The 27,691-nt window shown below is 47.2% G+C and overlaps 1 protein-coding gene across 2 annotated transcripts in view; it reads right to left on the reverse strand.

The window, feature by feature from the left end:
- EDA (ectodysplasin A) overlaps window positions 1-27,691 on the reverse strand; it is a 73,484-nt gene that overhangs the window by 25,635 nt on the left and 20,158 nt on the right. For both annotated transcript variants that reach the window (XM_065643561.1, XM_065643560.1), the window contains exon 2: window positions 4,322-4,427. In XM_065643561.1, the coding sequence (XP_065499633.1) occupies window positions 4,322-4,427 (106 nt within the window). The remainder of the gene's footprint in view (window positions 1-4,321; window positions 4,428-27,691) is intronic.

A 27,691-nucleotide genomic window follows, 5' to 3' on the forward strand; every position in this document is an offset into this window, starting at 1 on the left:
ACTATTGTGATCTGGATATTAAAAAAAAATTAAAAGCCCTATTGCATCGTCAGTGCTGCCAGGTCGGGAGGGGGACGGAGGGAGCCAGAGACCCCCAGCCAGGTTCTGGCATCAGCTACCTGCTAAACCAGCCTAAAACCATCCTAAACCCAGCCTAAACCCAATGATGAACACTAACAAGGTGAAATACTGAACCCACGTAGCTGGCACATCACTTCCAGAGCTCCAGGTAGAAGGAGGGATGGAGACGAGCTTCTGCTCTCGCCCAGTTTTGATTTGCAGTTCAACAAAAGCCGTTTGCAGCACCGGAGCCCACGAGTTCTCATCAAGGACTTTCCTCGGCAGCGAGCGCTGCCAAAGTAGTAGGAACCAAATTGTTGTCAGCTTAAGGACAGCCATCTGCTCAGCCTCTTCCCAGCTGCCATGCTCGCAATCAAAGAACGGGTAACAATCGCTTATGTTTCTCACCAAGCTCGATATGAAAAAAATCTCGGAAGGAAATAAAAAAAAAAAATTAAAAAAAAAAAGAAACCCCAAACCAAGAAGCAAAAACCAAACAAACCAGGAAAGCAGCACAGCAGGGATCTAACTGGGAACAGAGATGAAAGTAGGAGAAAAAGAAACTATTTTTTTTTAAAAAACCAATGTTTCTGAAGAGTCCTATTGACATCTGCTTTGTAAACGCTCTGTCATTATTTATAACCTCCAGAGCACGGAATTGTCTCTGTAGTTACAACCATGCTACTCCCATATTTTGGCTTTGTTAGCAAAGAGCCAGCAGCATTTTTACTGGTGCTCTGGGAATAGAGATCTAACATTTCATACACAGTTTATTTAAAAGTGGACTAATTTAACATTCTTGATGGTTCCTTTTAGCACAACTGTTGCTAATTACCAGCTCCAGAATGATTTGTTCATCTGGGAGAAGCAGCGGTTCCACAGCAGCATAAGTACACCAAGACAAAAAGGAAGGAGGGGAGAAAGAAAAATAAAAAATTGACAATGGAGAGGGTCAAGTTTTAGCGAACTAAGGCAAATTAAGCGGCAGGTGGAGTCGGTAACACAGAGCAGAAAGAACATCGTAAAATGGAGCTGTAAAGGGGATAATCCTGGTCCTTGAGAAAAAAAATAGTGGCAATTTTTAAGCTGTGCAAATGTTGGTTTTGGTGGCATGGAGAGGATGGAAGATGGTCTGTGCTCCTCAGGACTGGGACAGGCACCAGCCTCCCGTTAATCCCGGCTGGACAGACAGACAGACAGACAGACAGCTGAGAGGGGAGCCCGGCAGGAACCTCGTCCAGGACACGACCTCGGCTGCTTTAATTGGTTCCAGGGTGCTGTGTGTGGAGGGACACAAACAAAAATTAAGCAAACACGATCATAAAACATGACAAACGAGCAGGAGGACTGAAGCTGGAGTCCTCAGAGGAGGAGCTCTTGAAATACTGGAATCATTTTCAGAAGCGCCAGGATCCAACCGATGGCTTTGCACTTTTGCACACAATTTTTCTTGGGGTTTTTCAGCAAAAAAACCAAAGAGGCACCGAAGCAGCTTCGCTGTTCGTGGCCTCCCGTGACCCATCCCTGTGGCCACCACCCTCCCCATGTCCCCACGAGACCAAAACCACCTTTTTCACAGCAAAACACTTGACAGCAAATTTTCCTAGAAGAAAAAAAAAAAAAACCCAAACCTTTTAGGAAAGGAACCGTGTTATCTTTGACACTTGTAAATCATCAAAGCCATCCCATCGCGGGTGCCGAGAGGAGCAGGACGCAAGCAGGCGGGGAAGGGGACGGAGCAGCCGCCTCCAACCACGGCTTCCACGCCTGGATCACTTTGGTCTTTCACGGCATGTGTGAAAGGACTTGAAAGTTCATAAAATTAATTCCAGACAAATATTAGTGAGGCCTCAAGTGGAAAGCACATCTCCTTCCTTCTGGGAATTTATAGTTCATCCACTTTTATCTTCTGGAGGCTCTTTGGAGATCAAAGATTTGATCGACTTTCCCTTTGCAAAACTCATGAAGAAAACGGTGTTAGCAATACCGTGACATGATTTTATTTTATCTTTTTCTAAATGATTCGTTGTCCTTTTCTAAAAAAAATGAAGATTCCTTCATGTAGGTCTAAAAGACACAAGAAAGCTGTTCTGTTTATTTATTGATTTTATGGTTGTTGCAAGGCCAATCCCTACCCCGGCAGCTTACACTTGTTAAATACTGTCCTACCCAATAAAACCGAGATGGCCAAATATGAAGTACAATAGCTGCTCTCCAACACAATGCCACTAGGAAAATGACCCGTCACTCTGGCAATTTTCCCCATCCCCACCACCCTATAGGGTCAAAGCTCCTAATTTACAAAAAGACTTATATAATTGGTGGAAAAGTGCTTCGTTTCTGGGGCGACTCAGGGAACATAAAGTAAATCCAAGAAGGGAGTGCGAGCTAGAAAAGTATTATACGACAGGTTTTCACCCAGGCGCAAGGATGATGAGAAATGCCCTCACGACTCCACCGACTTTCAGCGTCTGTTTCTCGCCGAACAGCAATTCTCTGCACATCTGGCAGGAGAAAGGCGGCGTTTCGGCAGCCGAACGGACGAGGCTGATTCCAGCGAACGTCTGCCTGCGGCACTTCATTGACGCCGCTCGCATGCAGGGGAAACCTGCTGCTTAAACGGCGACTTGTGAAGATGCTGGAAGTGATTTCGAGGAGTCGGTGCAGAAGGACTTGGATCTGAGCATCGGAGCGACACCGGCTCGGGAGACGATGGACCGCGTCGGGCTGGAATCGCTCAGGGAGGCTGTACCAAATGCTTCAAACTTGTCAGCGTTTTGGGGAGGGGGAATCCGGGGAGTTTCACGAAGCTCTTTCTTGGAACGGAGCCACCAGAAAACGCTGTTCCACTCTTAAACTGGGAAGGTTTCAGGGGAGACGGGAAACTCAGGGAGCTGGAGAGGCAAAGTACTGATAGCCAAGGGGTTTATACCGCAGCCAGGACTTGTGCTTAGTGGGCATCAAGCCGCCCACAGACCACTACTCCTTTCTTTTTTCCCTGTTTTCCCTGGAATCCAGTCTCCTCTCTGTATAAAACCTAAGCTGTGCTTTTCTGCAGTAGGAAAGAGCTGGAGCTCTTAGGGAGCTTGGCACGGGAGGCAGTCCTTGTGTCTCAGTGGAGATGGACAATTATGAAAAGCCAGCGCTGGAAATAAAACTGCTTATCCTGAAATCAGGCAGGAGGATAGGACTGAAGGTGAAGTTAGTTTTAAGTAATAAGGGCCAAAATAATTAAGTTCTGAACAAGTGTTGAGAGTGGTTTTCGTGCAATAAAGGTGTCGCCGTACTTACCCCCTAAGTTATGCTCTACCTAAGGACTTTAGTGCTGTTCTTAGAAGAACAAAGAAGGTGACAATACACAACCTCAAGCATGAAATTTAATTTTGGGAGGGTTCATTTTCCACTTTAAAGCATGCTTTAGACATCCAGGGGCCAGCTCAGTGCCTTCACAGCCATCAGGAATGGCCTCCGTATCTCACATCCTCATTTTCACATTTATCAAATCACAGATAAATACTTAGAATCACAGAATCATTTCGGTTGGAAGAGACCCTCAGGATCGAGTCCAACCATAACCTAACCTAACTCTAGCACTAAATCATGTCCCTAAGAACCTCATCTAAATGCCTTTTAAACCCCTCCAGGAATGGTGACTCCACCACTGCCCTGGGCAGCCTGTTCCAATGCTTGACAACCCTTTCCACGAAGAATTTTTTCCTAATATCCATATATTGGTATTCTGGTCCCTTTCTGCTCTTTTAATACAAGCTCCGTATAACTCTGACTTCTTCACACAGGTTTTGAACCCATCTGAGACTCCACTGCCCGGAGAAACTCCATTAGAAACCAGTTACTGTTTTGTGACACAGATGTTCCAGCTGTTAATTAGACTATGAATAGCTACTTGATGGTTTTAAGCAAAGACGAGTGTACAGAACAACAAATACAGGTATATAAGCAAAAATTATGACCTTAAATGAGCACAGAGCCTCGCTATTAGAGAAGAAGAGCCTAGGACAAGATTACTAATCTGCATTAATCTGCACAAAATCTCTAGACCTAGAGTTGCAGAAACCAAAACTACTGGAATTCCCCATCTGGAAGGCAATCAAAATCAGAAACTATTATAAGCCACAGATGCCAGTTTTTCTTTCCACATACAGAATTCTGTATGCAACCATGACCTGAAAAAGCCCATCAATCTTTTGCTTCTCTGCACGAAGCCGAGAAGCGCAGCAGCGTGGAGCGAAGTGGGACTCACCGTCTGGCCCTTCGCTGCCTTTACTCCTTTTATTTCGACGGACGCGTCTACCTTCTTCTCCGACGTGCAGCTTTTCTTCGGGGTGAAAGAAGTTCAGCAAGGCCAGCTGGAACAAGAAGGACAAGGTTTAGCATCTTTGGCAAAGGATGGCTGAGCGAAGCGGGGCGATTGGAGCCTCAACACCAAATCCTTTCCGTCTGAGCCGAGGGGGAGATGCGGGATGGATGCTCGTGGACATCCAGCTCATCCCAAGGAGCTGCGTCCCCTTGGAAGCCACCGAGGACTTGGAAAAACGTAACCCGAAGGGTTTTGGCAGGGAGGAGCGTCCCCTCGGGGCACGGGGGGCTGCACGGACAGGGGTGCGGGCGGCATCGGGGGAGACATATTGCTGGAAATAATCAAATGCCCCAAACACCGATGCGACCATTTCTAATTATCCACCGCAAAACTTGCTCAATCCTGTAGCTCTTTCACCAGCATTACTCACTGCCAGTAAGTTTTCCCCCTCTCAAGCTCACTTCTGTGAGCTTCATTAGCCACTGAGATTCAAAAGCCTTCAGGGACCTTTAAATCCAATTCAGTATACCACATAAATTAACACTTTAAACCTAGAGCAAGTTCATCTTTATAACAAGATTTTTTTGCCAAGAGGCAAAAATTTTATGTAGCGACCCCTTATTCATGAAAAAATAGTTACTGCATTAAAAACTATTTGACAGTTATTAAATCAACATCCCTACTCGGAAACTGGAATTTCGTTTAGAAACGTGGCCAGTCCTGCCAGCTGCCCCAGGGTGCGCTGGCTCATCACCAGCGGCATTTCCCCAGGGATTCCCACCTCCTAAATTAAGGAATTTCCCAAAAGATGAATTAGGAGCCAAACACCTCGTTCTGCATCTTACAGACCCACTCCCTGCCTCTTACCAGGATGGGTTTTCTTTATGCTGAAGCAACCTGATCACACTTATTTAAGCCATAAATACGCAAGCCAAATACAGTCCAAGAAAAGAACTAAGAGGCTTCAAAAAAGCAGCACCAAAGGTTATCAAAGTGCATTATTGTTCTGAGAACAAAACGTGTGGCATCAAAAGCATCTCTGAGATAGCAGAGAAGAATAACGAGCCATTCAGGGAAGGAGTTTAAGCCACAGGCCGTAAAATTCCTTATCAAAAGTAACTATCATTAAAGGTCTCTTTGCTTTTGACACATCCCTGGGGGTCTCTGGTCCCTCTCCCACCTCTGGGGTGCGGGGGGTGCACCCTTCTGCTCACAAATGCTGATTCTCCAGTTATTTCCCCCAAAAACACACTTATTCCAGTGCTAGAACATCCCATTTCTGCTTCCCCATGAGCGGCCACTGGATTTTCCATTTGCATCTTGCTTTGCTCCAACAAGCCCTAATGCAGCTTCATGAACGGGATTTGGGAATCCAAAGGGTCTCCCTCCATATAAACCCCAGAGTGTTTCCCAGATTCCCAAACTGTCGCTATTTATTTCCACTCGTGAGCAGGCAGGTCTGCATTTACCGCAACTCCTAATATTTTGTGTCTGCAATGACGCCGTGTCCAAAAGGACCTTGAAACGCTGCGGGATGGCCCGGGACCAGCTCACCACATGCACAGTTATTCTTTTAAACATGCCTAAAAAGCAACAACAAGTAAAAGCCAGCACTTATGTACCTAAGGAAGGACCAGGCACAGTGTTGGATAGAGAACCAAAGGCTCTTAATTTACAATTTACATTTAATAAATGTAGAGAACAAGGGGCAGAGCTCCCCTCTGCCCATCCTCCCCGCCTCCCGCATCCCACCACGGTGACCCGACATGGACCACGGGATGAGGATGCTGGTACCTGCCCCTACACGACAAAGCACTTACTTAAATCAAGCTGAAACATTGCAGAACTAATTGAAGAAACAAATTGCATTGTAATTCAGGTTAAAACTTCAACGAAATCACCAGCACTGCTTTTGAGTGCTGTTATTACTTGGCTCTCTTATTTGAGCTTTAAAAAAAAAAAAAGATTAAATAAAAGCCCTGCAAATGAAGCTGTGGGGAACCAGCCTGCTCAGATGTGCAGGTTCCTGCCCCACATCACCGAGGCTAAAACTGACATTTTTCATCTTGAGAACTCAGATTTTGTAACAGCACAACCCTAATTGTGTCGAAACAAACAGATTTCCTCTTTTCCCTGCTATTACGAATGCAATTCTAACATGACATCCACAATTTTGAAAAGCTGCAGCATAATATTAAGCTCACGCCGTGTCGCCTCCTTCTCCACATCTGGGCATTGACACAGAGTCTAGTGACAAATACACTGAATTCTTTTCCAGCCAAATACAGGCTGGATCCTCGCATGTGACCCCACACCCATGGTGTAAAAAAGCCAGAACTATGGTGGGCTTGAAATAATTCAGAGAAGAGTTTCACCTGGAAAACCCCAAGGATTCGGAAAGGATGAGACGCCCTGATTTCTCATTTTGATTGATGAGTTTTGCTGTTTTCAGTGAAACAATCAACATTTCTTAAGAGACTTGAGAGCTTTTCGCAATCTAAATGAAACCATTTATGTTTAGTCTCAGAAGGGGAAATACAAGAGATTGACACAATATGTTTATTTTCCTGAAGAGTTAATGAAAATAACCCTTCTACCCACAAAACTCCAGTACCAGGGCTCTAATCATGCTTTGGTCAGCATTAATAGTAATGTAAAACCTTAGATTAAAAGGTCTAAAAGGGGGGTCTAAAAGACATCACTGTCCTCGTCCATCATTTCACTGAAACTCCTCATCCCCAAAGTCACAGAGAATTGATTCTCTCAGCTCCTCCAGGCTGAACAACCCCAACTCCTACTTCATCCACCGCCTGTTCTCACCGAGGTTTTACTATATTTATTATTTAGGGACAAACTAATCAGTCAGAAAAACACTAAATATTGGCTAAAAGTAATCTACCAGTTAAACTTTGTCTTTCTAATAAGACCAAGTCAGAAAGAGAAATGACAGTGAGGGTAAATGACTGAAATCTACTTTTTACTTAGAAAAAAACTCTGTATCTTGTGACAGTCATTGTGACCACACCAGCTACGGGCACGTGGTGCTTTGAAACCGAATGTAATGAGGCCAAGCTCTCCTGAAGATGTAACAGCGGTGCTTCCAGCTCAGCCCAGTAATGGGCACAACTGGTGCGAGCACGAGGACAGAGAGAGGAGTTTGTCCTGGGGACGGCTGCCGCTGCAGGCTTCCTTATGCAAGGGATGGCGTCTCGCCTGTGGTGAGCAGCGTACAGGGGTTCCAAGAGAACCATAGGAGGATAATTCAGGTTGGAAGGGACATTCAAAGCTCCCCCAGTGCCCCCCCTGCCACGAGCAGGGACATCGGCACCAGCTCAGGTTGCTCAGAGCCCCGTCCAGCCTGGCCTGGGATGTCTCCAGGGATGGTTCAGCCACCACCTCTCTGGCCAACCTGGGCCAGGCTCTCACCACTCTCAGCGTCAAAAATTTCTCCCTCATGTCCAGCCTGAATCTCCTCTCCTTTAGTTTAAAACCATCACCCCTTGACGTATCGCAACAAGCCCTGCTCAAAAGTCTGTCCCCATCTTTCTTATCGGCCCCTTTTAAGTCCAGAAAGGCCGCACTAAGGCCTCCCCGGAGCTTCTCTCCTCCAGCTGAACCCCCCAGCTCTCTCAGCCTGTCCTCCCAGCAGAGCTGCTCCAGCCTCGGGTCATTTCTGGGGCTCCTTGGCCCCTCTCCAGCAGCTCCATGTGTGTCCTGTGCTGGGGACCCAGAGCTGGCCCAGCACTGCAGGGGGGGCTCACCAGAGCACAGACCTGCTGGCCACGCTGCTTTGGATGCAGCCCAAGATACAACTGGCCTTCTGGGCTGCAAGGGCACACGGACAATCGCCCATCGGCACCCCCAAGCCCTTCTCGGCAGAGCTGCTCAAGAGCTCCTCGTCTGCATGGAAGGAGCTGCTCGGGGTTGCTCTCCAGAGCCCCGGGGCAGGGCAAGGAATGACCAAGCTCCTTGCTGGTGGTGGACATCACCGAGCCCCGGTCGGCTGCGAACTCCCACACCGACAAAGGCAAAGCTCCTCTCGGACGGCTCACGGGCTCCGTTGTTCCAGGGACCGCAGCTGCGGAGGTCGGGGGCTGCTCGGCCACCGGGTCACCCCGTGAAGGGCCACACTGGGGACCAGCCGCGGGCACGGCTGCACCGGCCAGCGGAGCAAGCGATGCTTCTTCCATTCACCACCCCCCGAGATATGATTAACACATTCACTCGCAGATCTTGGACTCTGCAGCTTTTGGTCTGGACCTAAGGCTGAATGTTGTCGTGCCTTAAGTTCAACTCATCTACTCCCTGTAATTTGGTGTGGCCGCAACAAGGGAGAGGGTTTCCAGAGCCGAACGAGCAGATGTTTGCCACCCATCTTGCAAATTATGATGCAGCCACAGATGCGAAAGGAGAAATAACCTTCAGTGAAATGCTGCTGGCTGGACACTAGCATTTTAAAACCACCCAGAAACATTTTGCACAAATATCAGTTGAATCCTCTTACAAAAATGTGGAGCAAACACATTTGCAGGGCTTGAAAACTTGCCTGCTAAACCTGGGTGTTCCACGCTCATCCCCTAACTGTAGTTTGTGATTTGGAGGTGCAAGACCTGGACCTTTGCTGGGTCTCCAGGAGATGAGATGCTGGAACTGGTGGAGCAGGACCAGGAGTTTGGGGGGTTGGAATGAGGTGGGTGAGATGCAAACACACCTGCAAGAGCCGAGCCCCCTGCGCTTGCTCCCTTCTGGGGAGGTCTAAAAGAAATTACTGTCCTGGTCCAGCATTTCACCAAAATTCCTCATCCTCAAGGTCATGGAGAACTTATCCTCTCGGCCTCTGTGCTTGTAGAGCAAGGGTATTTTTGAGGAGCCCAGCAAGCACATACCTGCTCCCAAAAAAGAAGTCGTATTTTCTCTGTATAGTTACACAACAGCGACAGAAAAGTTTGGAACAATCACCATTTCCCTCCTCCCCCAACCTAAAGCCCTCAAATTACTTTTATTTTAGAAACACCGTGTAAACCCATTATGACTCCAAACTTCTAATCAAGAAAATCACCATAGGATGCAAAAAAGGTCAAAAAGCCAAGAGAGGAAAAATCCCAGGGGAAACCATACCTCAAAATAACCTGGGAAACAATAGTAAAGACATGGCTCACCAGAACGAACCCGCTCTGCCTTGGTTTCTCTCAGCAAAATAGAGAAAAACAAAGGCACGCACACAAAAGTGTTGATTTTCTCTGCAGCCACAAGTAGAACCCGCTCTGGAAATGCTGCACCCAAATAACGCAGCCTGCAGTCTCTCCGAAACTCAGCTGGTTTGCAAGGACAGATATTTCATTCACTGCAGAAGAATAAAGAGACTTTTTTTTTTTTTTTAAAGGTACCATGCAATAGGAAGCTGTCTTCAAGCTATGAAACCCAAACACATCATGGAGTTATGGCTGGATATACAAACCATGTGCAATAAGAAAACCAGTGCTGGGATGCTGAAATAACTGTTAAGGTTTGCATAATTAATTGCATCCCTCTGCAAATGCCCCAAATACCACACATCCCTCACAAACACTTTACAGGAATGAAGACCCGCTGGACACCAAGGGAATGTATTTCCAACGGTAAAATAGCATCCAAGTGAGAGAAGTGGAAAAATACAACCTGACCTATGCAATTATGTGCAAATGGCACTTTTTTTTGGTAGGAAGAACTAGTATCTTCTTCCTGATTAACAGCAGAATTGGGAAAACCACGCAGGCGTTCAGGTGCACGATTCCTGCAAAGTCTTCCAGAGCATATTTATCACTAACAAAACCCCTAAAGACTTCCCCGCATGCTCCGTAACAAAGCTGGATTCCAATTAGCCAGGAGAAAACGAGAGCAGCCAGCTTTAGAGCTAATCAATAAAACCCACGCGCTCCTACAGCACATCATCTTAAAGCACCAGAGAAAAAAAAAAAAAAGCATGAAATCATCCTCCTGCATTATCGTTAATGGTATTGTTAAAGTCAAATTCCCTCATCATTTGCAATTTTGGAGATCATTAGTGTGAGAAGGCTAATAACAAGACTAAGCTCTTTAGAGACATTCTTTGCCAGCAATATTGTTTTTCTGGAGTTCAGCTGTCGGAGGCTGCGGTTCAGAGTAGCAGCTACTTGAATATCAGCCCCATTGTCTTCCATCAGAAATTTGCCTCTGGTAACACGTGGTGCAAAAAAGAAACTAAGTAGATTATTTATTTTCAAAGAGACTAGAAAGAAGTTTCGGGACCAGCTTTGCTTTATTGAAAAAAAAATTCAACATGTTATAAACCTTGGTTTTGTCATTATTACTTTTTTCCTATAAAAATGAAAGAAGCAAAAGCATAAACAATTCCCATTTCAACATAAGAATTTATACACAATGTCTTGTCTGCTAGACAAGCCATGGCCCTGAATGCAAAACTCCTGTAAAATGATAAAATGCCAACAGCCAGAACACAGTCAGAGATAGTGATGGAGAGAGCAGAGATCATATTTTCTCCAAGCCATAACTCTCACAACCCATCTTCCTCCCCTAAATCTGGTGTTTTCAGCCCAGCCTGCCTGCCTGCGTCCTTTGCAGGGGTCTGGAGCAGGTTACACAACGTCCTCTGCAAACTCCTCCACCGGCTTTTTTTCTGCATGAAAGCTCAAGTACGGTCCTGTCCTTCCAAACTCTTCCCGTCCCTATTGCTTCATGAGACTCGTCGCTCCATCACCCCTTTGTTCTCATCACCTACTCACAATGAAGCCCAAGGTCCCAGGGGACCCCACCGCAATTCCTCCACGTTCTGATCTTCACCTAAGCATCCTCACTGAGCTTTTTAGACCCAAGGGTGAGCTTTAAAAGCTTTTTCCTCCCAAAGTTATGAGGCAAAACAATTCTATACTCTCCAGTTCCTGCTTAGGAAATAAAAGCACCAGAGATGCCGAGGAGTTTATCCAAAGCCAGGAGGGAATTTTGGGTTGATGGGGCAACGGAGCGATGCCTCCGGGCAGGAGCTGTATCAGCAGAGCCACCTCCATCCCAAAACTCATAACGAGTGATGAGCAAGCAGCCAAGCAAGTATTTGGCCATTAGACAACAGAAGTTACCTTGGTCTCATAGATGGAGGTGCACCAGGTAATATGGACCAGTGGCACTGCACCAGCTCCTGCCCGCCCGCCTCGGTAAATCTACAGCCCTTAACATGCCACCACTGCTTTTTTATGCAGCAGATCTGAGATGCTTTTGATCTGCTGAGCGTTTCTGTCCTCGGGTTGAAAGGGCTTTCCAAAGCAGACTGCGCAATCCCCGTTTTCAGAAGGCCAGTGAGTCACGCTCCTGGGTCTTCTAGGCACTGCAGTAACAGAAAACTATTAGACAACAATACAAGAGGAGGGAGCATATTCTCCTATGTTTTTATTGGTATTCTAACTTCATTACCCAGGAAAGCCACTGTATTCTTCAGCACAGAACATTAAATCCGACAGCCAGTTATCAGTTCAAGCCTCGTTACAAATGGACGAACACAGTGAATTAGTTGCCATTGGGAGGGTATAATGCAACTCTTAAATGTTCCTGCAGATCTGAACCCTTTCCAGAAACCTTCCTCCCCATTCCTCCTCCTCCTCCTGTTACAGAGGTTTAAGCAGTAGTCCTAGATACATGACAGCGCTCTTCTTTTTGCACACTGCAAACTCCCAGGTACAGCTACCAAACTTTCACTGCCAAAATTGATAACCCATCCCAACAGAGGGCAACCAGAACACAGGTTAAATATTTTAAAATTTCATTAGAACTTCGGAAGTAAGCTAATCAAAGTAACCCACCAAATGCCACACCGTTTTCCAGAAACAACCCTATCTTTAAAACAAAAGCATTTCCCCCCGTACCAAAACAGAATGGGACTCCGGCTTTCTGCTGGCTTGGGAAACAAGTCCAGATCTTCTCCTGTGACCACTCTGTCTCGGCCTAGGGGTATACAAGGTTTATTATCCAGGCTATGGCTGCTCTTCCATATTTTCAGGTGCTGGTAGGTGACTTTAGCCCAGAGGGAGAGTTTCACCCATGCAAAAACCTCACCCACGGTAATTGAAGCAGGAGCTCCATAGACACTCCCAAGGAGACAAAACTTGAGGCTCAAGCCAGAGCTGCAGGCTAAGAGCAAGATGAAAGCAGTTCTGGGACAACATCAATATAATGAGTTTGGAGAACAACTCCTGGTATTATTTTCATGACTTCTCTTAGCAGCCACATCTGGGCTGTGGGTCAAGGGAATGAGAGGTGCCAACGTCCACGTACAACATCCCCCACGGCCACCTGGCAGCAGGGAGGGCTGGCCACAGGTGGGGGTCTTCACCACATACATGGATCACTGCCCAAGGATTTCACCCAGCATGTCTAAACCAGAAGCCAACCACAGGAGAACAGACTTCGATGAATAACTCTATGAAAAGTCAACCACGGGAGAACAAACTTCAACGAATAACTCTATGAACAGCGGTGTCTTCTGCACATTAAAGAAAAAATAGGAAATAAAAGTGCAAGTGAAACAAAAACCTGATCCAGCTGAACATACCACTTGCTTTCTACTTTCTATCAACTCAGGCAACCTGAAGCAAATGCACTTAAACCCTGACAAGTAAGAACACGGCAGAAGCGGCAGGCAGATGGGTTTCCTCTTAATGGAAGAAGGGAAGAATATAACATCGGAGAAGGAAGGGTTCTGTCATTCCTTCAGCACAGGCAGAATAAGCCCTTCAGCCCTGCGGAACACAGCTTCTGCCACAGATCTCCATACGAAATCTATTTCTAGCATAAAATGGAACCAGGTACGCAGTCCAAATCCCTGGGTTACAGGTGCACCACAGCTTAAACCAACTTTGTAAGAGCACTTAAACAGCTAAGTTTGATACCAAAACCAGCATCGCCTTGAGCCTAGGAGACTGTGGCTTGGTTTACAAGGTTGCTTGCCCGAAGGCTCATCTCGGGACACCCTCCTGTGGAGCTGGTGCCTCTCGTGAGGACGTTGGATGGAGCTGCGATGCTGCTGGTGGACGTGACCCCAGCACCGCGTATGCTCCGTACGGCACAGAGCAAGGGCCGACGTTTCCAATTTATTCCACCTGTTGGCACTGAAAGGGAAAGCTAAAAACATGAGCCAGATGTTAGGAAGAAGAAGGTCAAAGCTGAGTTTAACACCCTATATGAAGACACCTGTAGTAAATTGTTTAATGGTGGCGAGAGTAAGAGGTTCCTGCTGCAGGCTTCCCCGGCCCTTCGCTGGGAACACGCTGCTTAAAACGCCGAAAAGTATCAATGTCAGTGCAAGGTAAGGAACCTAAATCAGTTCCTTTCATCTCCAAAGGAAATCAAATTTAGCTGTGAACCAGCGCCAGACAGAGATCTGCTGTCTATTAGCAGGAATTCTCAGTTTTTCACATTTTAATTAGCCTTCGTAGTCTTTTTCAGCCCCATTTTCAGCCAGCTGGACCACGTCCCCCTCCATATGGAGGTCACGGTTTCTTCTCCTGCATACCAACAGCAATTCTTTCCTTATTTTAGCATTTATATTATCAAAGCGTTCGTGCACTTCTAAAAAGCACCATGCGCACTCGCTCTGGGGGGAAACCCTGTAAGTTTAAGTGGCTCAGTCTTAGCTGTATTTCCTCCTTTTGCCTGTGTCTCCATCTGTGCCTTTGCTCGTGCTTTCTCACCACCTGGGTCTTCTCCAGTACATCCAGGACAGCATGAGGCCAATAATAGCACGACCTTCCGCAAAGCCGTAATACCCCTTAAAAAACACCCCACCTCCCAAAACCAGGCCCTGCTGCTCTCCTCGGAGCACCTCTGCCCAACGAAATAAAGAACTGGCGTCTCTCCAGCCTTCAAACACCCTTGGGTCTCCTCCTTCGGAGAAAGTTTCCTTTTGCTGTGTTTGAAAACGTTTTTAAGGACACCTGGCATGTTCTGTTAGCGACGACAGAAACACTGATCTCATCTGGCTCCCACAACCGATATAACACGAACCATAACGAGACTGAGAGGCCGTTCCCAGAAGGTGCCGTTGGGCCGCTCTCCATGGTGTGGTTCTCTTGCACCCAGCGCCTCCGACTTGCACCAATTTCAGACATTTCTTGTAAGACAGGAGCACTGAGTCCCAACAGCTGAGAAGAACGGCTTCGTGAATTAATAGTCGGCATCTTTTTGAGTCCTGTCTCCAAAGCAGACGCACACTCAAGGGGATGAAGCCACCTCTTCTTGCAATAAATGAACAACCAGCTCCTCCTCTGGAGCTTTCCATCAAGAATACAGCTGCAGGACCTGAATTTATTCCACTTTCCAGTTCTCTGATATTTGCCTTTTTATCTTGTGAAATTCTACATAAACCTATTGCTTGAGACGGGACTAGTGACAGCAAAGAATAGGTTTGGATTCACTCTTTGAGATGATCCCACAGGAGAATATGTCAGACATTGGAACTAATATATCTCAGCAAACTTAATTCTGCCCTTGCTATCAGAGATCTACTCCTATCCCTTTTTTAAAAAAAAAGTCTTTAAAAAAATCTTCGTAATTTTGAAATCTTTTTGCTATAAACTGTTCAGATAGATAAAGTTCTAAAAACATCTTTCCTTGCTCCATAAAAAAAACACAAAAGCTTCCTGTTAGAGTGTATTTTTCCTTCCAGCACAACGGTTTTAAAATCCTATTTTCTAAATCTGGATGTTAAAATTGGCCTTCAGCTATGATTAATTTTTATGACATTTTATTGGAAGGAGAAGAACAGAAGGGAAGGAAACAGGAGGAGGGAATCAAGTAGTCCGGATCAAATAGCATTACCATTAAAAGAAAAACAAGTCCACTGTAAATGTAACATCCATGAAATAATGCATCCAATACAAAGATAAAAAGTCCACTGCAGCAACTGGGAAATAATCTCAATCATTACACATGCATTTAAAATGCATTTCCATGCTCAAACCCTCAATGAAAAAGCCAGAAAAACCAAGAATAAGCTGATTGCCCATTTTTCAGTTGCTAATTCTCGTGGTGCAAACGGAGCTCCCCTAATTGCAGGGGTTGGGCAGCAGCACCGCGGTGTGTCCAGACCTGCCGATGGCACATCAGCTGGTTCACAACCTTGAACTTGACTTGTTTTATAAAGATATCTGCTTAGACAGTGACGGTTTTAACGCTGACTCCCGTACCTGCAGGAACGCACGATATCGTGATGGGAGACGGCGGCTGTCAGTTTAATTCTATAAAATTAATCTGCTCGCATCAATTATGCTTTGCTGCCTAATTAATCAGATCCACCAAAATTAGCGTCAAAAAGAGACTGTGATCTCATACAAACAGGATTTGGGAGCTCGGAAAGGGCTCGTTTTGTTGCAGGGCACGGCGACGCAAACAAGTCACCGCAAGGCAGAGCCGGGTGCGGTGCCGCGGCCCCGGCCCCCCGGGTGTTGCAAAACGCCGTGTCCCGCTGGCACTGTGCAAACTGGGACTCGGGAGCAACTGGGACCCAGCACGGGAATGGGGGAAGGAGGGAACGTCCTCTCCAGAACGCCGGGAGCACCGAGGTCCTGGTCGGCACATGGCACCTGGGAAGCGAGCTGGCTCCGGCTCAACGTCTTTCTTGCCAAAAACTGAAATTACGCTGCTGTTCGGTCCCCTCCTGGCTCGGTTTCCCCTGGCTGCATTATTTCAGCTGCAGGAGCTGTCTCCTCTGGAAGCGGAGACACCCGGAGCACGTTCCCACGGCCCCCGCACTCACCGAAAGCATCGGCACCAAGGGAAAAAGCCCGCCCGCAGCCCCTTGTGTACGGCTCCTTCTGAAAGCCTGCGGCAGCCTGACCCAGCTGTGCCATCTCCTGGCCCTTCCCAACTCGCTCGGTGTCATTTGGGCAGCCGAGGGAGCAGGAGGCAGCACGTAGGAACTCGGATGGGTCGGGGATGGCACCGCTCGGCAACGTGCCGCAGAACCGGACCAAGCGAATAGCGCTGGGTCTACCCAGGGACTTCATAAACCACCATTTCACAGCAGAAAACTGAGCTCCGAGGGAGCTAATGGTGGCTGATCGGAACGAGGAACACCAGGACGTGCTGGAGAAGTGGAAACTACGGGAAAAGAGCTGGGAAGGAATTCAGGAATTTGAATTTTCCACACGACGCTATCTTGCGCAGTTGGTCCCCAACACCGGCAATGCGCACAACCCCAGCCGCATTCTAGGCTGAGCTTTGGGGCTGCCAAATAACCCAGCTCCACTTGCTGCTGTAAGGACCAGACGGCTTCATAATTAGAAAAACATTTGCCGTTTACTCTCTACATGGAAACAGAAGGACTGCTTTTAATCGAAATAAAACTGTAACCAACCACCCCACCGTCTGAGCAGCCGTCCATCGAGTAGGAGGTGCAGCTGGCACAGCACTAGCAAGTGCATTTTGAAGCCGAGCAAAAGAATTACGTTATCTTTTAGCACACGAACCTCAATTACACCACTCGGCCTCCGGCTGTGAGCAGAGCCGCAGCAGCCCAAGAAAGGAGAGGTGTTAAGTTTTTTGCAAGCCAAGCCTTTCTGCTCCAGACTTTGATGTGACGAACCGGCGAGCACGTCTTTCCCCCAGCGACGGCGAGATGCTGCACACAGCAGCAGCCGGCACAGCGTCTCACGCCGCGAGGCTCCGTACGCTGTCAGCCCATCCAGATGTTTCCACCCAGCACGTCAGGCCAGCTGCTGCACAGCTGCCTCGAGCCGGGCTTTGTGCGCTGGGAAGCGCTCGCTCGTGGCTCGTGTACAGGTTCTTACTTTCCGATGCAGAAACAAAATGCTTTTGTATGGTCCTCCTATAGTTTGTCAAGATGAGTTAAAGTATTTAAGTGTTATTGAAGTGCTTGTGCACTAGCTGCTTTCTCCATCATACAGACAGCACAAACCAAGGCGCTGAAAGATTTAAGTGGCTTTCTGAAGGTTGAAAAAAAATTCATAAACAGTTCTGTCCCTGCCCAATTCCTAAAATAAGCTGGCTTGTAAGATTTTCAAGCTGGCTCTCAAGTCTTTCTGAAATACCACTCCTCTCAGCTTACTCCCCATCATTTGAAGTTCAATATTCAGTTCTAAGTGTACACGTAGTGCACGGGGGTATCCCCGACCTGCTCCTCTGAAGTGGACCCCGCTGAATCATCCCCAGGAAAAAACTAATCAATCAATTTACCATTATCCTCTTCGTTTTACCCAGAAAACTGCTGGGTACCAGATACGGAAGAGGCAAGTCCTGCCCCACGACACGTCCTGCTGGCGGTGAGGCTGGGACAGCTACATGAGACGAACAGCTATGTGGCTTGGGGCTCAGCATAAGAAAAGAAAAAAAAAAATGTTTACAGATGGAATTTTGCAACTTCTCCAGATGTCACTCCAGGTCACGTTTTGCCCGTGATGAGGACACAAAACCTGAGCAAGACTCCGGAGTCTGTGCATCCCGGACACGCACAGGCAGAAGGACCCATAAACCTTCTGAAGGCCTGAAACCGAAGGAGGATGGAAACTATTTAACTTTTGCCAGGAAAAAGTATCAAATATATCCTCACTGGGTTGTTCAGACAGTTTGGTTTGGTTTTGTTTGTTGTATTATTACTTTTTTTTTTTTCTAAAGCTAACCAGGCTTTCTAAATCATCCTAGACAGCCAAACAAACTGGAACATCACACTGATTCAAAATCCAAATAAAAATTATTCCACTGGCCACGTTTTGCTAGAAGTTAAGTGTACCAAAGGCTTTATTTTTCCCAGGGCACACACTAAATCTGCCATCGATCCAACCAGCCCCATTGCCTGTGAAGGTCGAGGGCAGGATCGGGCTAAAATCCCATTTCTGAGGAGCGCCAGTATGAGCGACCAGCTGGAACCACCACTGTCCAGGTCACATCGGGATGATCTCAGTGTCACAATGTTTTATTCCCCTGACCCTCAGGATCAGCCAAACTGGGAAAGGCTCCCACACACCCCCAAAGGAAAGGGTTATTTTACCATCACCCTAAATAAACAAAAAGCAAAGGAGGCAAGATGCTGCCAGGAACTACAAGGGGCGATTGTAAACACAAGGGCAGATAAAGCAGATGGATGTTTTAAACAATCGTTTGCACCGGAGAAAAAACACATGGGATGTGTCCCCACGCCCGCGGGGAACGAATTCACTGCAGCCAGAAACCATGTTATACAGACAAATTTCCATTTATAAACATCACCTGCTGACTCTGAAAAAGCCCACAACTAAAAGCCGCGACAGTAGAAATTAGTAATAATGCTGTGAGAAAAAACCAAATGATTGAGGATCCCACATGGAGACAATGATGCTGTAAATCCTAATGCTAATCCTAATCTTAAGATCTCCCAAGGTGAGGGATCTTTTTTTTGACACCCAGCACCGAAAAGGAGACGGACGCGCTCGGTCTGGATCACATTCAGACTCAGTTCTGGCCCTCTTTAGCTTTTCACGCATGGGCAACACAATTTGGGTTTCTATTAGCAGACTGGAGAAGCGCGAGGTTGTGATGGAAAGCAGAGAGAACAGAGCCAGGGCGAGGAACCAGCCTCTTGTGTGAGATCTTATTGTCCGTCCTTAAAAAAGAAAATCCCCATACACACAAAGTAGCAAAGAATAGAAACTGCCAATAAAACAGCCTCATGAAATGGATTATTTTGGAATGACACCATCATTTAGATGACGGTATTTTGGTAGCCGCCATCCATGGGATTCATGTCCCTCAAGAGTTGCTCCCGCTCCCCCGGCGGCACCTTCACCCACAGCTCAGTAGCTGAATTTTTTTAAATTAAAAAATTAAAACTGCTGTATAATTGATGAGGCTTGGGGCGCCGTCTGGTCCCTCGCTCCCAGCTTCCTCTCCAGGATTCATGAAATCCATCTGCCAAACGTCCAGAAGCAGCACCAGGCAAGGTCAATATTTAGCTAGACTGGGGTTAACCTTTCTAAAGCGTAACCCTGCTTCTTACCATGAACTCAGCTCATTGCGCTTTGTTGACACTCAATATGTCAACGACCGATTGCCCAGCTCAGCTCATATTTGATTTGAGTCCCATCTCCCAGAAGGAGCGACCTACAAGTGTCCTATGGAAGAACAAACCCACAAAGGAGTTAAGATGAGGGCTTGAATGTGCAAGGCAATGTCATGATGCTCAGGTGTCGGAGCAATCCCAAAAGAAGGCAAGACAGAAAAAGCGGGTCTGTCTACACACTGGGACATAAAATCTGGTCTGGTGTGTCCACACGCCATGCCAAACCCAAGCTGATCTGGTCTCCAGGCTGGACGTTCCTGCTGGAGAAGCTATGGCAGCTCCAACATGGAGATACGAGCAGGATGCTGAGATGCTGTGATGCCCCAAAGGGAAACACAGGCTGGATCAGAGCTGCCTCTGCCCCGAGGTGTTGGGGACAGGTGGACGGGCACCTCGGGTGACAATGGGTGACATCCATGGGCTGCTGGATACACGTTCTTGCAGGTTTGCTCAGCCAAGCTCTGACCACAGGACAGCAAAGGGGGAAAGCAGAGGAGGAAAGGAGATGCTTCCTTCTGCTTTAACGGCTGCCCAAGAGCGGCTGAGGGCGAGTTGTTAAGAGATGAGCACGGGAAAGGCCTGTGGGGTCTCCATCTTCGGGGGGTTTGCGGTGTAGGTCCCCACTGAAGCCATTTACCACATACATCTGGAACGGGTACGGTGGGGGCTGAAGCCTTCACCCCTCCCTTCCCACAGCAACCCCACAGCTCCGCGAAAAGGGAACACTAAACCCATCCTAGCACCAAGACTCACGTCATGACCAACACCCATGATGCGCAGCAGCCCACCCAAACACCCAGACATGCCCAGGAAGGCACGAGGGGACCATATTGACCCAGATCTGACGTGAACTCAGGTATCAGATGCACACATGGGACTAATTCTGATATACTCAGCAATACCAGAATATTCTAGCCTCCCAAAACGGCATGTTTACCCCTCTGCTTTGCCCATGGCCCTACACACAGGGCTGTCTCCAACGTGGGAGCACGTCAGCAGTACAGCCATACTGGGAAGAGACCCTGAAGTGTATGTGTGATCTCAGTTACAGAAATTCAGAAAAATGAATGATCAGCGCCCCCTCCCCAGTTACCAGATGCTCACATATATCACTCGGCAGGGAGAGCAGACAGTCAGACAACTTTATGCAGTAAGGTCACCATTCAAAAGGAGAAGCAACCCAAACCCTCTTTCAACTTTTAGAGTTGAAGAAAAAAGGAGAAAGAGCATCTGAAAGGGAAGAAATACATACAGCACCCCAGAAGCACAAATGTTAACCCCAAGATAACGTCAGCTAACTTTGCTAAGGAACCGATTATGCTTTGACTGAACGTGCAAACCACCCTGCACCTCCCCAACCTGCTTTCTTCTGGGGCGCTGTCAGTTTTCCATTAGCAAAAGAGAAGACGGATTTCTAAAACAGCTGTTTCTGTGCAGACACGATATCCAGCAGCATGTCCCAACACCTACCCCTCCGGTCCTGCTTTATCGTCTCGCCCACACCCCTTAAGTGGCTCTTTGTCAGACACCCGAGTGTTGACATATCCTGTCCTGCAGAATTATGCAAAATGGAAAGCAACAAAAGGTTGGGCTGCGCATGTTTCTGTGGATTAGCTGCTATCATCCTTCTAGCCAGGAGCAGTACTTGTACTGGGTATTTATCAAGATAATTCCCTTACACATGCATTAAGCAGAACACCAAGTCAAAGTCAGCAACAGTTTAAAGCACCAAAACAAACAGTTGATGCTCTTGTGCTACCCAGTGAGATGCAGAAGTTTTCGTTAAGACCTTCTCTTATGTGCTTATTTTAGAATCACAGGATGGTTTGGGCTGAAGGGCCCTCCCCAGCTCCCCCAGTGCCCCCCTGCCATGAGCAGGGACATCTGCACCAGCTCAGGTTGCTCAGAGCCCCGTCCAGCCTGGCCTGGGATGTCTCCAGGGATGGTTTATCCACCACCTCTCCAGTGAAAAATCAAGCAACCACCACTGTGGGAAGGGCAGCAAGTAAATTGAGGTAGGGGAATGTGCGAGCAGGTGATGGTGGAAGCTGTTCTTCCACTTTGTGTCTAGTTCAGCATCTCCGAATCAGCTTCCAACATCCTTTCTTGATGCCAGTGTCAAACTGTGTCTTTGACATTCAGTTATTTACCGGCAAGAAGATTCTGAGACGCATCGTTACACAGTACTGGAGTCTTTCCATCGCCAGGTCGGGGTAGGCAACACCTCCTGCAACCACATTGTGAAACCTCCGATCCGGGGAAAAGAAAAGCGTTCCAGCAAAACCCTGGGTCACAGGCACTAGAAGCCCAGGGCACAAGATCCACGTCCCATGGAGATAATGCCCCTGGTCATGTCACCTCGCCTGCTGCCCCTGGGCCGAGGACAGACGGTGCCCATTGTCCCCAAAAGTCCAGGCTCCAATTTCCCATGGACCCATCCCAGCACGGGGCCGGGGGCACCACCACCAAACCCTAGAGAAACTATCAGGAAACACAAACCGACCCAAAACCCAATCAGACAAGAAAAACCAACACCAAAACACAACCGAAAACAAACAAACTAACAACAAATTTAAAATTAAACTCCTGTGCCTCTGATGCATAGTGCCAGCTTGTCATGTTACCAAACCCTCTAATTTTAAGTTGAAAAAACAAACAAACCAAAACACACTTATCAAACTCTAGGTGGTAAATCCCATGTCTTCCACTAACCGCACAACTTTTCTTAATAAATGATTAAGAGACTTAAACTTCAAACCTCACAGGGCCTTGTGTGGCCTATTACATTAAAAAGCAAAACGAGAGGAAAAAAGGCTTTATTCATGCTTTACAATCAGTAGTTTGGGCACGACAAGTCCCTTTCAAATCAGAAAAGTGCTCTGTTAGCAGACACTGTTGCAGTCAGCAAGACGCTCCTCCTTTCCAGTTTATCCTCAAACAACTCGTGCAAAATTAATTCTTATTTTCTGTGGAGCAAGCACTTGGATGCTCCGTTACCCAGCCTCTGAAGGGCTGGATTTCTCCATGCAAATCAACCAAAAAAAGGACCTAAGGCACAAAACCTGAGGTTTTATATAGCTTGAGGTCATCTTTGTCTTTTTCCTGGTAGAGGGACAACACTCATCCCAAGTGCACTGGGTGTCTGGGGCACACAGAATAAACTGGAGGGGCAAGGGGACCCTTTATTATAATGAGCATAAAAATTAAAAAAATTAGAATTAGGGGGAAAAAAAATAAGCTCATGCAAATGTAAGCACAGGACACTTCTCCCAAGTCAGTCCAGACACTTTTGGGGTGAGAAGGAATGACCTATTGCAATTAAATAATTTTAACTGACACCCACCCATCGGCAGATTTACGGGCTTATCGCTCCTTTTTCAGCAGGGCTGAGGGAGTGAGGCGATTGCAAGAATCATTTCAAACCATTGTAATGCAAATATGCACATGGGTTCGAAATGCGTTTCGCCAGCTTGAAGTCATATGTTGCCTGAGAGGCTTTACAATATAATCTGGAGAAAGAACAGCACATAAACACAGTGCCTACATAAGCAAAGAGCCTCGGAAAAAAAAAAATAAATAAAAGAAGAAAGGTTACAGAATACTCTGGCAGGGTTTGAAAGGGATTCCATATCAGCTGACAGTCTTTCCAGATTAACACAGATAACGCAGCGATACTTGAACTTTTAAAGACTTATTTTGCAAATAGCGAGAAGCAGCCGTTGGATGGAGGAGCAATATGAGCTCAGTCTAAAAATGGATGTAGATTTGTGCAAAATAAAGAAGTCAATGTCCCTTCAAAGCCAGCTCCAGCCCGGGTGGCACCGCGGGACGGGTCACAGCACATCGCATCGCCAGGTTTTTGTAAGGATAAAAGCACTGAATCAAAGAAAAGAAACCCAACCAAACAGCGGCCATTAAAAAAAAGAATAATTTAACAGTGTTGAATGAATGAAACTGCCGCTAAAGTGGCTGAGACTGCACCTCCCCTTGCCTCAGAGGCCACCAGCTCATTGGAAAGGATCCAACATATTTCTGCAGAGTTCTACTCGCTTTTAGTTCAGTTCCTCCAAGTTTTTCATGTCCTCTCTACCAACAGGTCTTGCCGGTGCTTTTCAAGCTGATACAGGAGGGATTTCAGGAGCAAATCCCATTTTAAGGCTTCCAAACTGCCCAGGAGGAGGCAAAGACCCGAAACTTCCAATCCGCTTCACCAGGACCCACATTTTCACCCTACAAACCTCTGGGACAGACTTTTGGCTTTAACTCCTTGCAGCTTCTTCCAACCCAAACGTGTTGCTGAACATCCTCTCCGGCAAGACCCGCTGACCAGGTTTTGAACAAACACCCTCACTTTGCAGAGCGCTCCCCTTCATTTGAAGACGAACACGTCAAAGCTTTTTCTAGTGGAAAAAAGCACCTTTTCCAGAATCACCTTACACGCTGTGCAGCAGATTTATGGATCGCAGGGGTCCCTGTGCCACCGCCCCCAGCACCCTGGGGACAGAGGGGACACAGCCCCAGAATAACCCACAACCCTTTTCCATCCAACCTGATATGATGTTTTTCGGGGAATGCATTTGTCCCACCCGAAATGGTTAAGTTTCACGTTGACGTTCTTCTGTAAGTGAAAGCTGGGCTGTTCCTCAAGCTGCGCTGGCAGTTGGGGATGCCTTTTTTTCATTAAATCACTCGTTCCAAGTCGAGAGCTTTCCGTAAATTTAATTTGAGCTAATCACTTTCTTGCCAAAGGAGAAAAATGAATCAAAGGTTTATTTTAATGCTATTGAATTCAATGCCTGTAAATTTAATTTCTATCTGTACTTTTGTTTAAGCATTTTACAGTGTTAATTACAACAAGCAATGCAAATTAATCTTCCAGTGTAATAAAAGGCCTGTTATAACAGATAATAAATAGCTTTGAACCATAAGCTCATTAAGATGCTGCTGAAGTGCGTGCTCTGACTCACAGGTTAAGATCAAAATCTTCATCCCAAAATCGGGATGAGGATGTTTGCGGCTCCTACAAGCCGCGAGCGCTGACGCAGAACGTCACATTCTTTCCAAAGGAAGATCCTGGAGCCAGCGGATGGTCTGAAACCAAAGACACGGAAACCAAAAACCTCAACTCAGGACTCCCACTAAGCTGGTTTAGACAGGTACCATGAAGCGCTACTCACTATTTCTTCCTATTTGTGACCATTTAAATGCCAAGTTTGATGCAAATAAACGATTTATTTATTTGAATGACTGACATCCTCCAAGCCCTGATCCCCTTTCTTAGGTCTGCAAAAAGTGCCAAATAAGTTAACTCCTCACGGTGACTGCAGGACAAGCTCAGCCCCTTTCTGCTCTTCTATGGGGATGCAATAAGGTCCCACCTCAACCTGCAGCCCAAGGGAGAACCACAGACCCAGGAGCGGCAGGAGGGATGGACAGAGGTGCAAGATTGCAGGTGACAGCTCAGGATTCCAGCTCCTGGCCCGGAACCCCTTATCAAAACCCCACTGTGCACATTCCCCAGCTGAGGCACCCGGGCACAGGGCAGCAGCAGAGACCCCGAAATGTTCTGTCTTCCTGAGACCTTGCAGAGATTCGGCAGACCCGGACACGGAGCCAAGCAGGGAGTTTTTCTTGCTGGACCCCAGGCTGACTGCAGGATCCGCGGGATTTTGAGGACATCTGGTTGATTCTCCTCTTGTGATCCAAAAGCCTGAGCAAGACGAGGGTTGCCTGCCAACACACTTACATGCCTGATATACTGTTGACACGAAGCCAGCACAGACTTACCACTTCCAACAAGGAGCAGGTGATGGCAGCTGCGATTTGCTGATACGAAATACAGCGGTGCTGCTGCCAGCCAAACCTTGCACGGGATCCTGCTCTACCCGAGGGAAAACCAGCCGGTAGCCCCACGCTGGGACACACAGACATTCCGCAGGGACACACGGATGTCCTCCCAGCCAGGGCCACCACATCCCAGGAGATGGACCTGAGCCCTCAACATGCTGAGGAGCTGCTGCAGCTCCGCATCGGGACGGAGACGTGGGGACACCCGAGAAGCCACGCATGTAAATCTAGGAGGAAAACCTCCCTCTCACAGGTAAGAAAGAAGACAGATATAGACACAAGCACCTTGCTGGTCAGCAGGACACTGGCCCCATTCTCCGGACCTCACCATCCTTAACCTTCACCTGTCTCCAAAGTGGCCAGGGCTGACCAAGCGACACTGGAGACCCTGCTGGTGCTCCTCCTCTCCTGCCTTTTGGAGGGACAGATGCAATCACCCCCTGGTCCTCACGGTGCCTCTCACAGGACCACAGGTGACCCAGCCTCAGCCCAAGGAATGTCCCTTTCCTCCGCCCAGTGCGCGGGGTGGGTCATCCAGAAGAGGAGGATGCGGATCTTCTCCTTACTGATGGCTCACAACAGGCTGGACACCAGGACCACCATCTTGCTTTCTGCTGGATGGAGAAATGACAGCTGTAGGCTTGGAGCACCAGCTCCACACGAACAAATAGCTTTGATCCTTACAGTTTGGTCCTAACAGGAATTATAATTTTGCATTTAGTGAGGAGGGTAAGTAGTTAAAAAAAACATATATTGTGAACCAAGAAAGTCTATCCCTGATACCATCACTGGCTGTTCTGTGGATTCAGGCCATGTCCTACCCAAGGAAAAGAGATGTTTAGAGAACAAACCTATAATCTATATTAAAGCTGTAGCTTTTGCTGAAATGCCAATGCTTTGCCAGCGAGTGCTGCTATCAGATCTCCATTTTCCCGCCTGCTGTGGCTCAAGCATTGGTTGAAAGGAGGATTTACCACAGAGAGACGACCACCGCTTGCAGGCTTTTCAGCCACCACCTCCCTACCTACTTGCCTTGCCAAAGACAAGAGATCCCGGGCAAACAACCACCAAACGCTCTGCTCCCAGGCGGCCGCGAAGGAGGCGGATTTTATGACCACACATCTGGCACATCAATGGCTTTTCCTTGATTCCTTCTGCATGGTGCAAATGACATCAACTCATTGATCTCACGAGTTAATACGCGCTGCAAAATAAAACACACAGGCAGGTGTTTTTCTCTGCAGTTGGCCTTTTGTCTCTGTTTCAGATGCAAGAACAGCTAAAGAGAACTGTAGGAACATCCAATAGGTCTGGTTGGAGGTGGTGACATGGTGTCCCAGCACACCAGGCTGCGTTTCAGGAGATCTGGTTTGAAAACGTTGGCTCAACCACAAGCCTCTGGGGCAACCTTTAGCCAACGAGGCTCCTCTGCACCAACATCTTCCATTTATGACCCGGGGTGACACTGTCCCCAACCCAACCGGTGTCCTTCTGCTCTGCAGAGCTCTTGCAAGGACAAAGTCCACCCACATCGCAAACACGGCTGGAAACCAAAAGCAAAGTCTGTATTTGCAACCAAAAAGGAAGAGCCTTGACCAGATTCTCTAGGTACATAAAATAATCACAATGTGCAAAAAGAGAAAGGAGCTGAGGCTTGGAAAGACAATGAGGCTAAAACGGAAGAAAAAGCGATGTTAAAAAGCGAGGTGCACAGCATCGTGCCCTTTTGGGGGTCACACAAAAGGTCTGGAGAAGGTCTGGCTGGTTCAGCCCCAGGGTGCGTGGAGAGGCGAGATGCCTCTAGCTCCCAGTTCTGGAAACATAAGCCTCATTTATTCTTCCTGGAAAAGTACGGGCAGCTAGAAAGATAGCTGGTAAGTTTACACTGTAAAAAGAGAATGGCACAACACAGACGTGAAGGAATTTTCCATTCAGAATTAATTTGTTTTCATTAACACCCAATTCCATTGCTGGCTATTAGAAGAAAAGCTTGTTTGTTAAAATTTCTAGGGGCTGAAAAGGCCAATGAAGGGCTGAAAATGCTCCTCCCCATAACAACGGATTCACTACATGAGACTGTCCACAGAAATAAGCAACATCAAGCTTCATATTCCTGATACTTCTGAGGTTATAAAGTGTAAGAAAGCCCCTTAAAAGCAGAGTTTGGTCTCCTCGTGCCATAAACAGCTGAGTTATTTTCTCTACAATATAGGAATCCCAGGAACCCCCGGGAAAGCAGCAGCCATACAGGGATATGAGCATCTTCATTAATAAGCTACTTCCACACTTTAGGATAATTATCGGCATGTAAAGAGAACCCCATAAGGGGATGGAACAAGGAATGAAATCCAGTAGAATCAGATTAAAATCAAAATAAACGGAAACGTGAC

The sequence above is a fragment of the Caloenas nicobarica genome, chromosome 12, assembly GCF_036013445.1.
Source record: "Caloenas nicobarica isolate bCalNic1 chromosome 12, bCalNic1.hap1, whole genome shotgun sequence".
Lineage (NCBI taxonomy): Eukaryota > Metazoa > Chordata > Aves > Columbiformes > Columbidae > Caloenas > Caloenas nicobarica.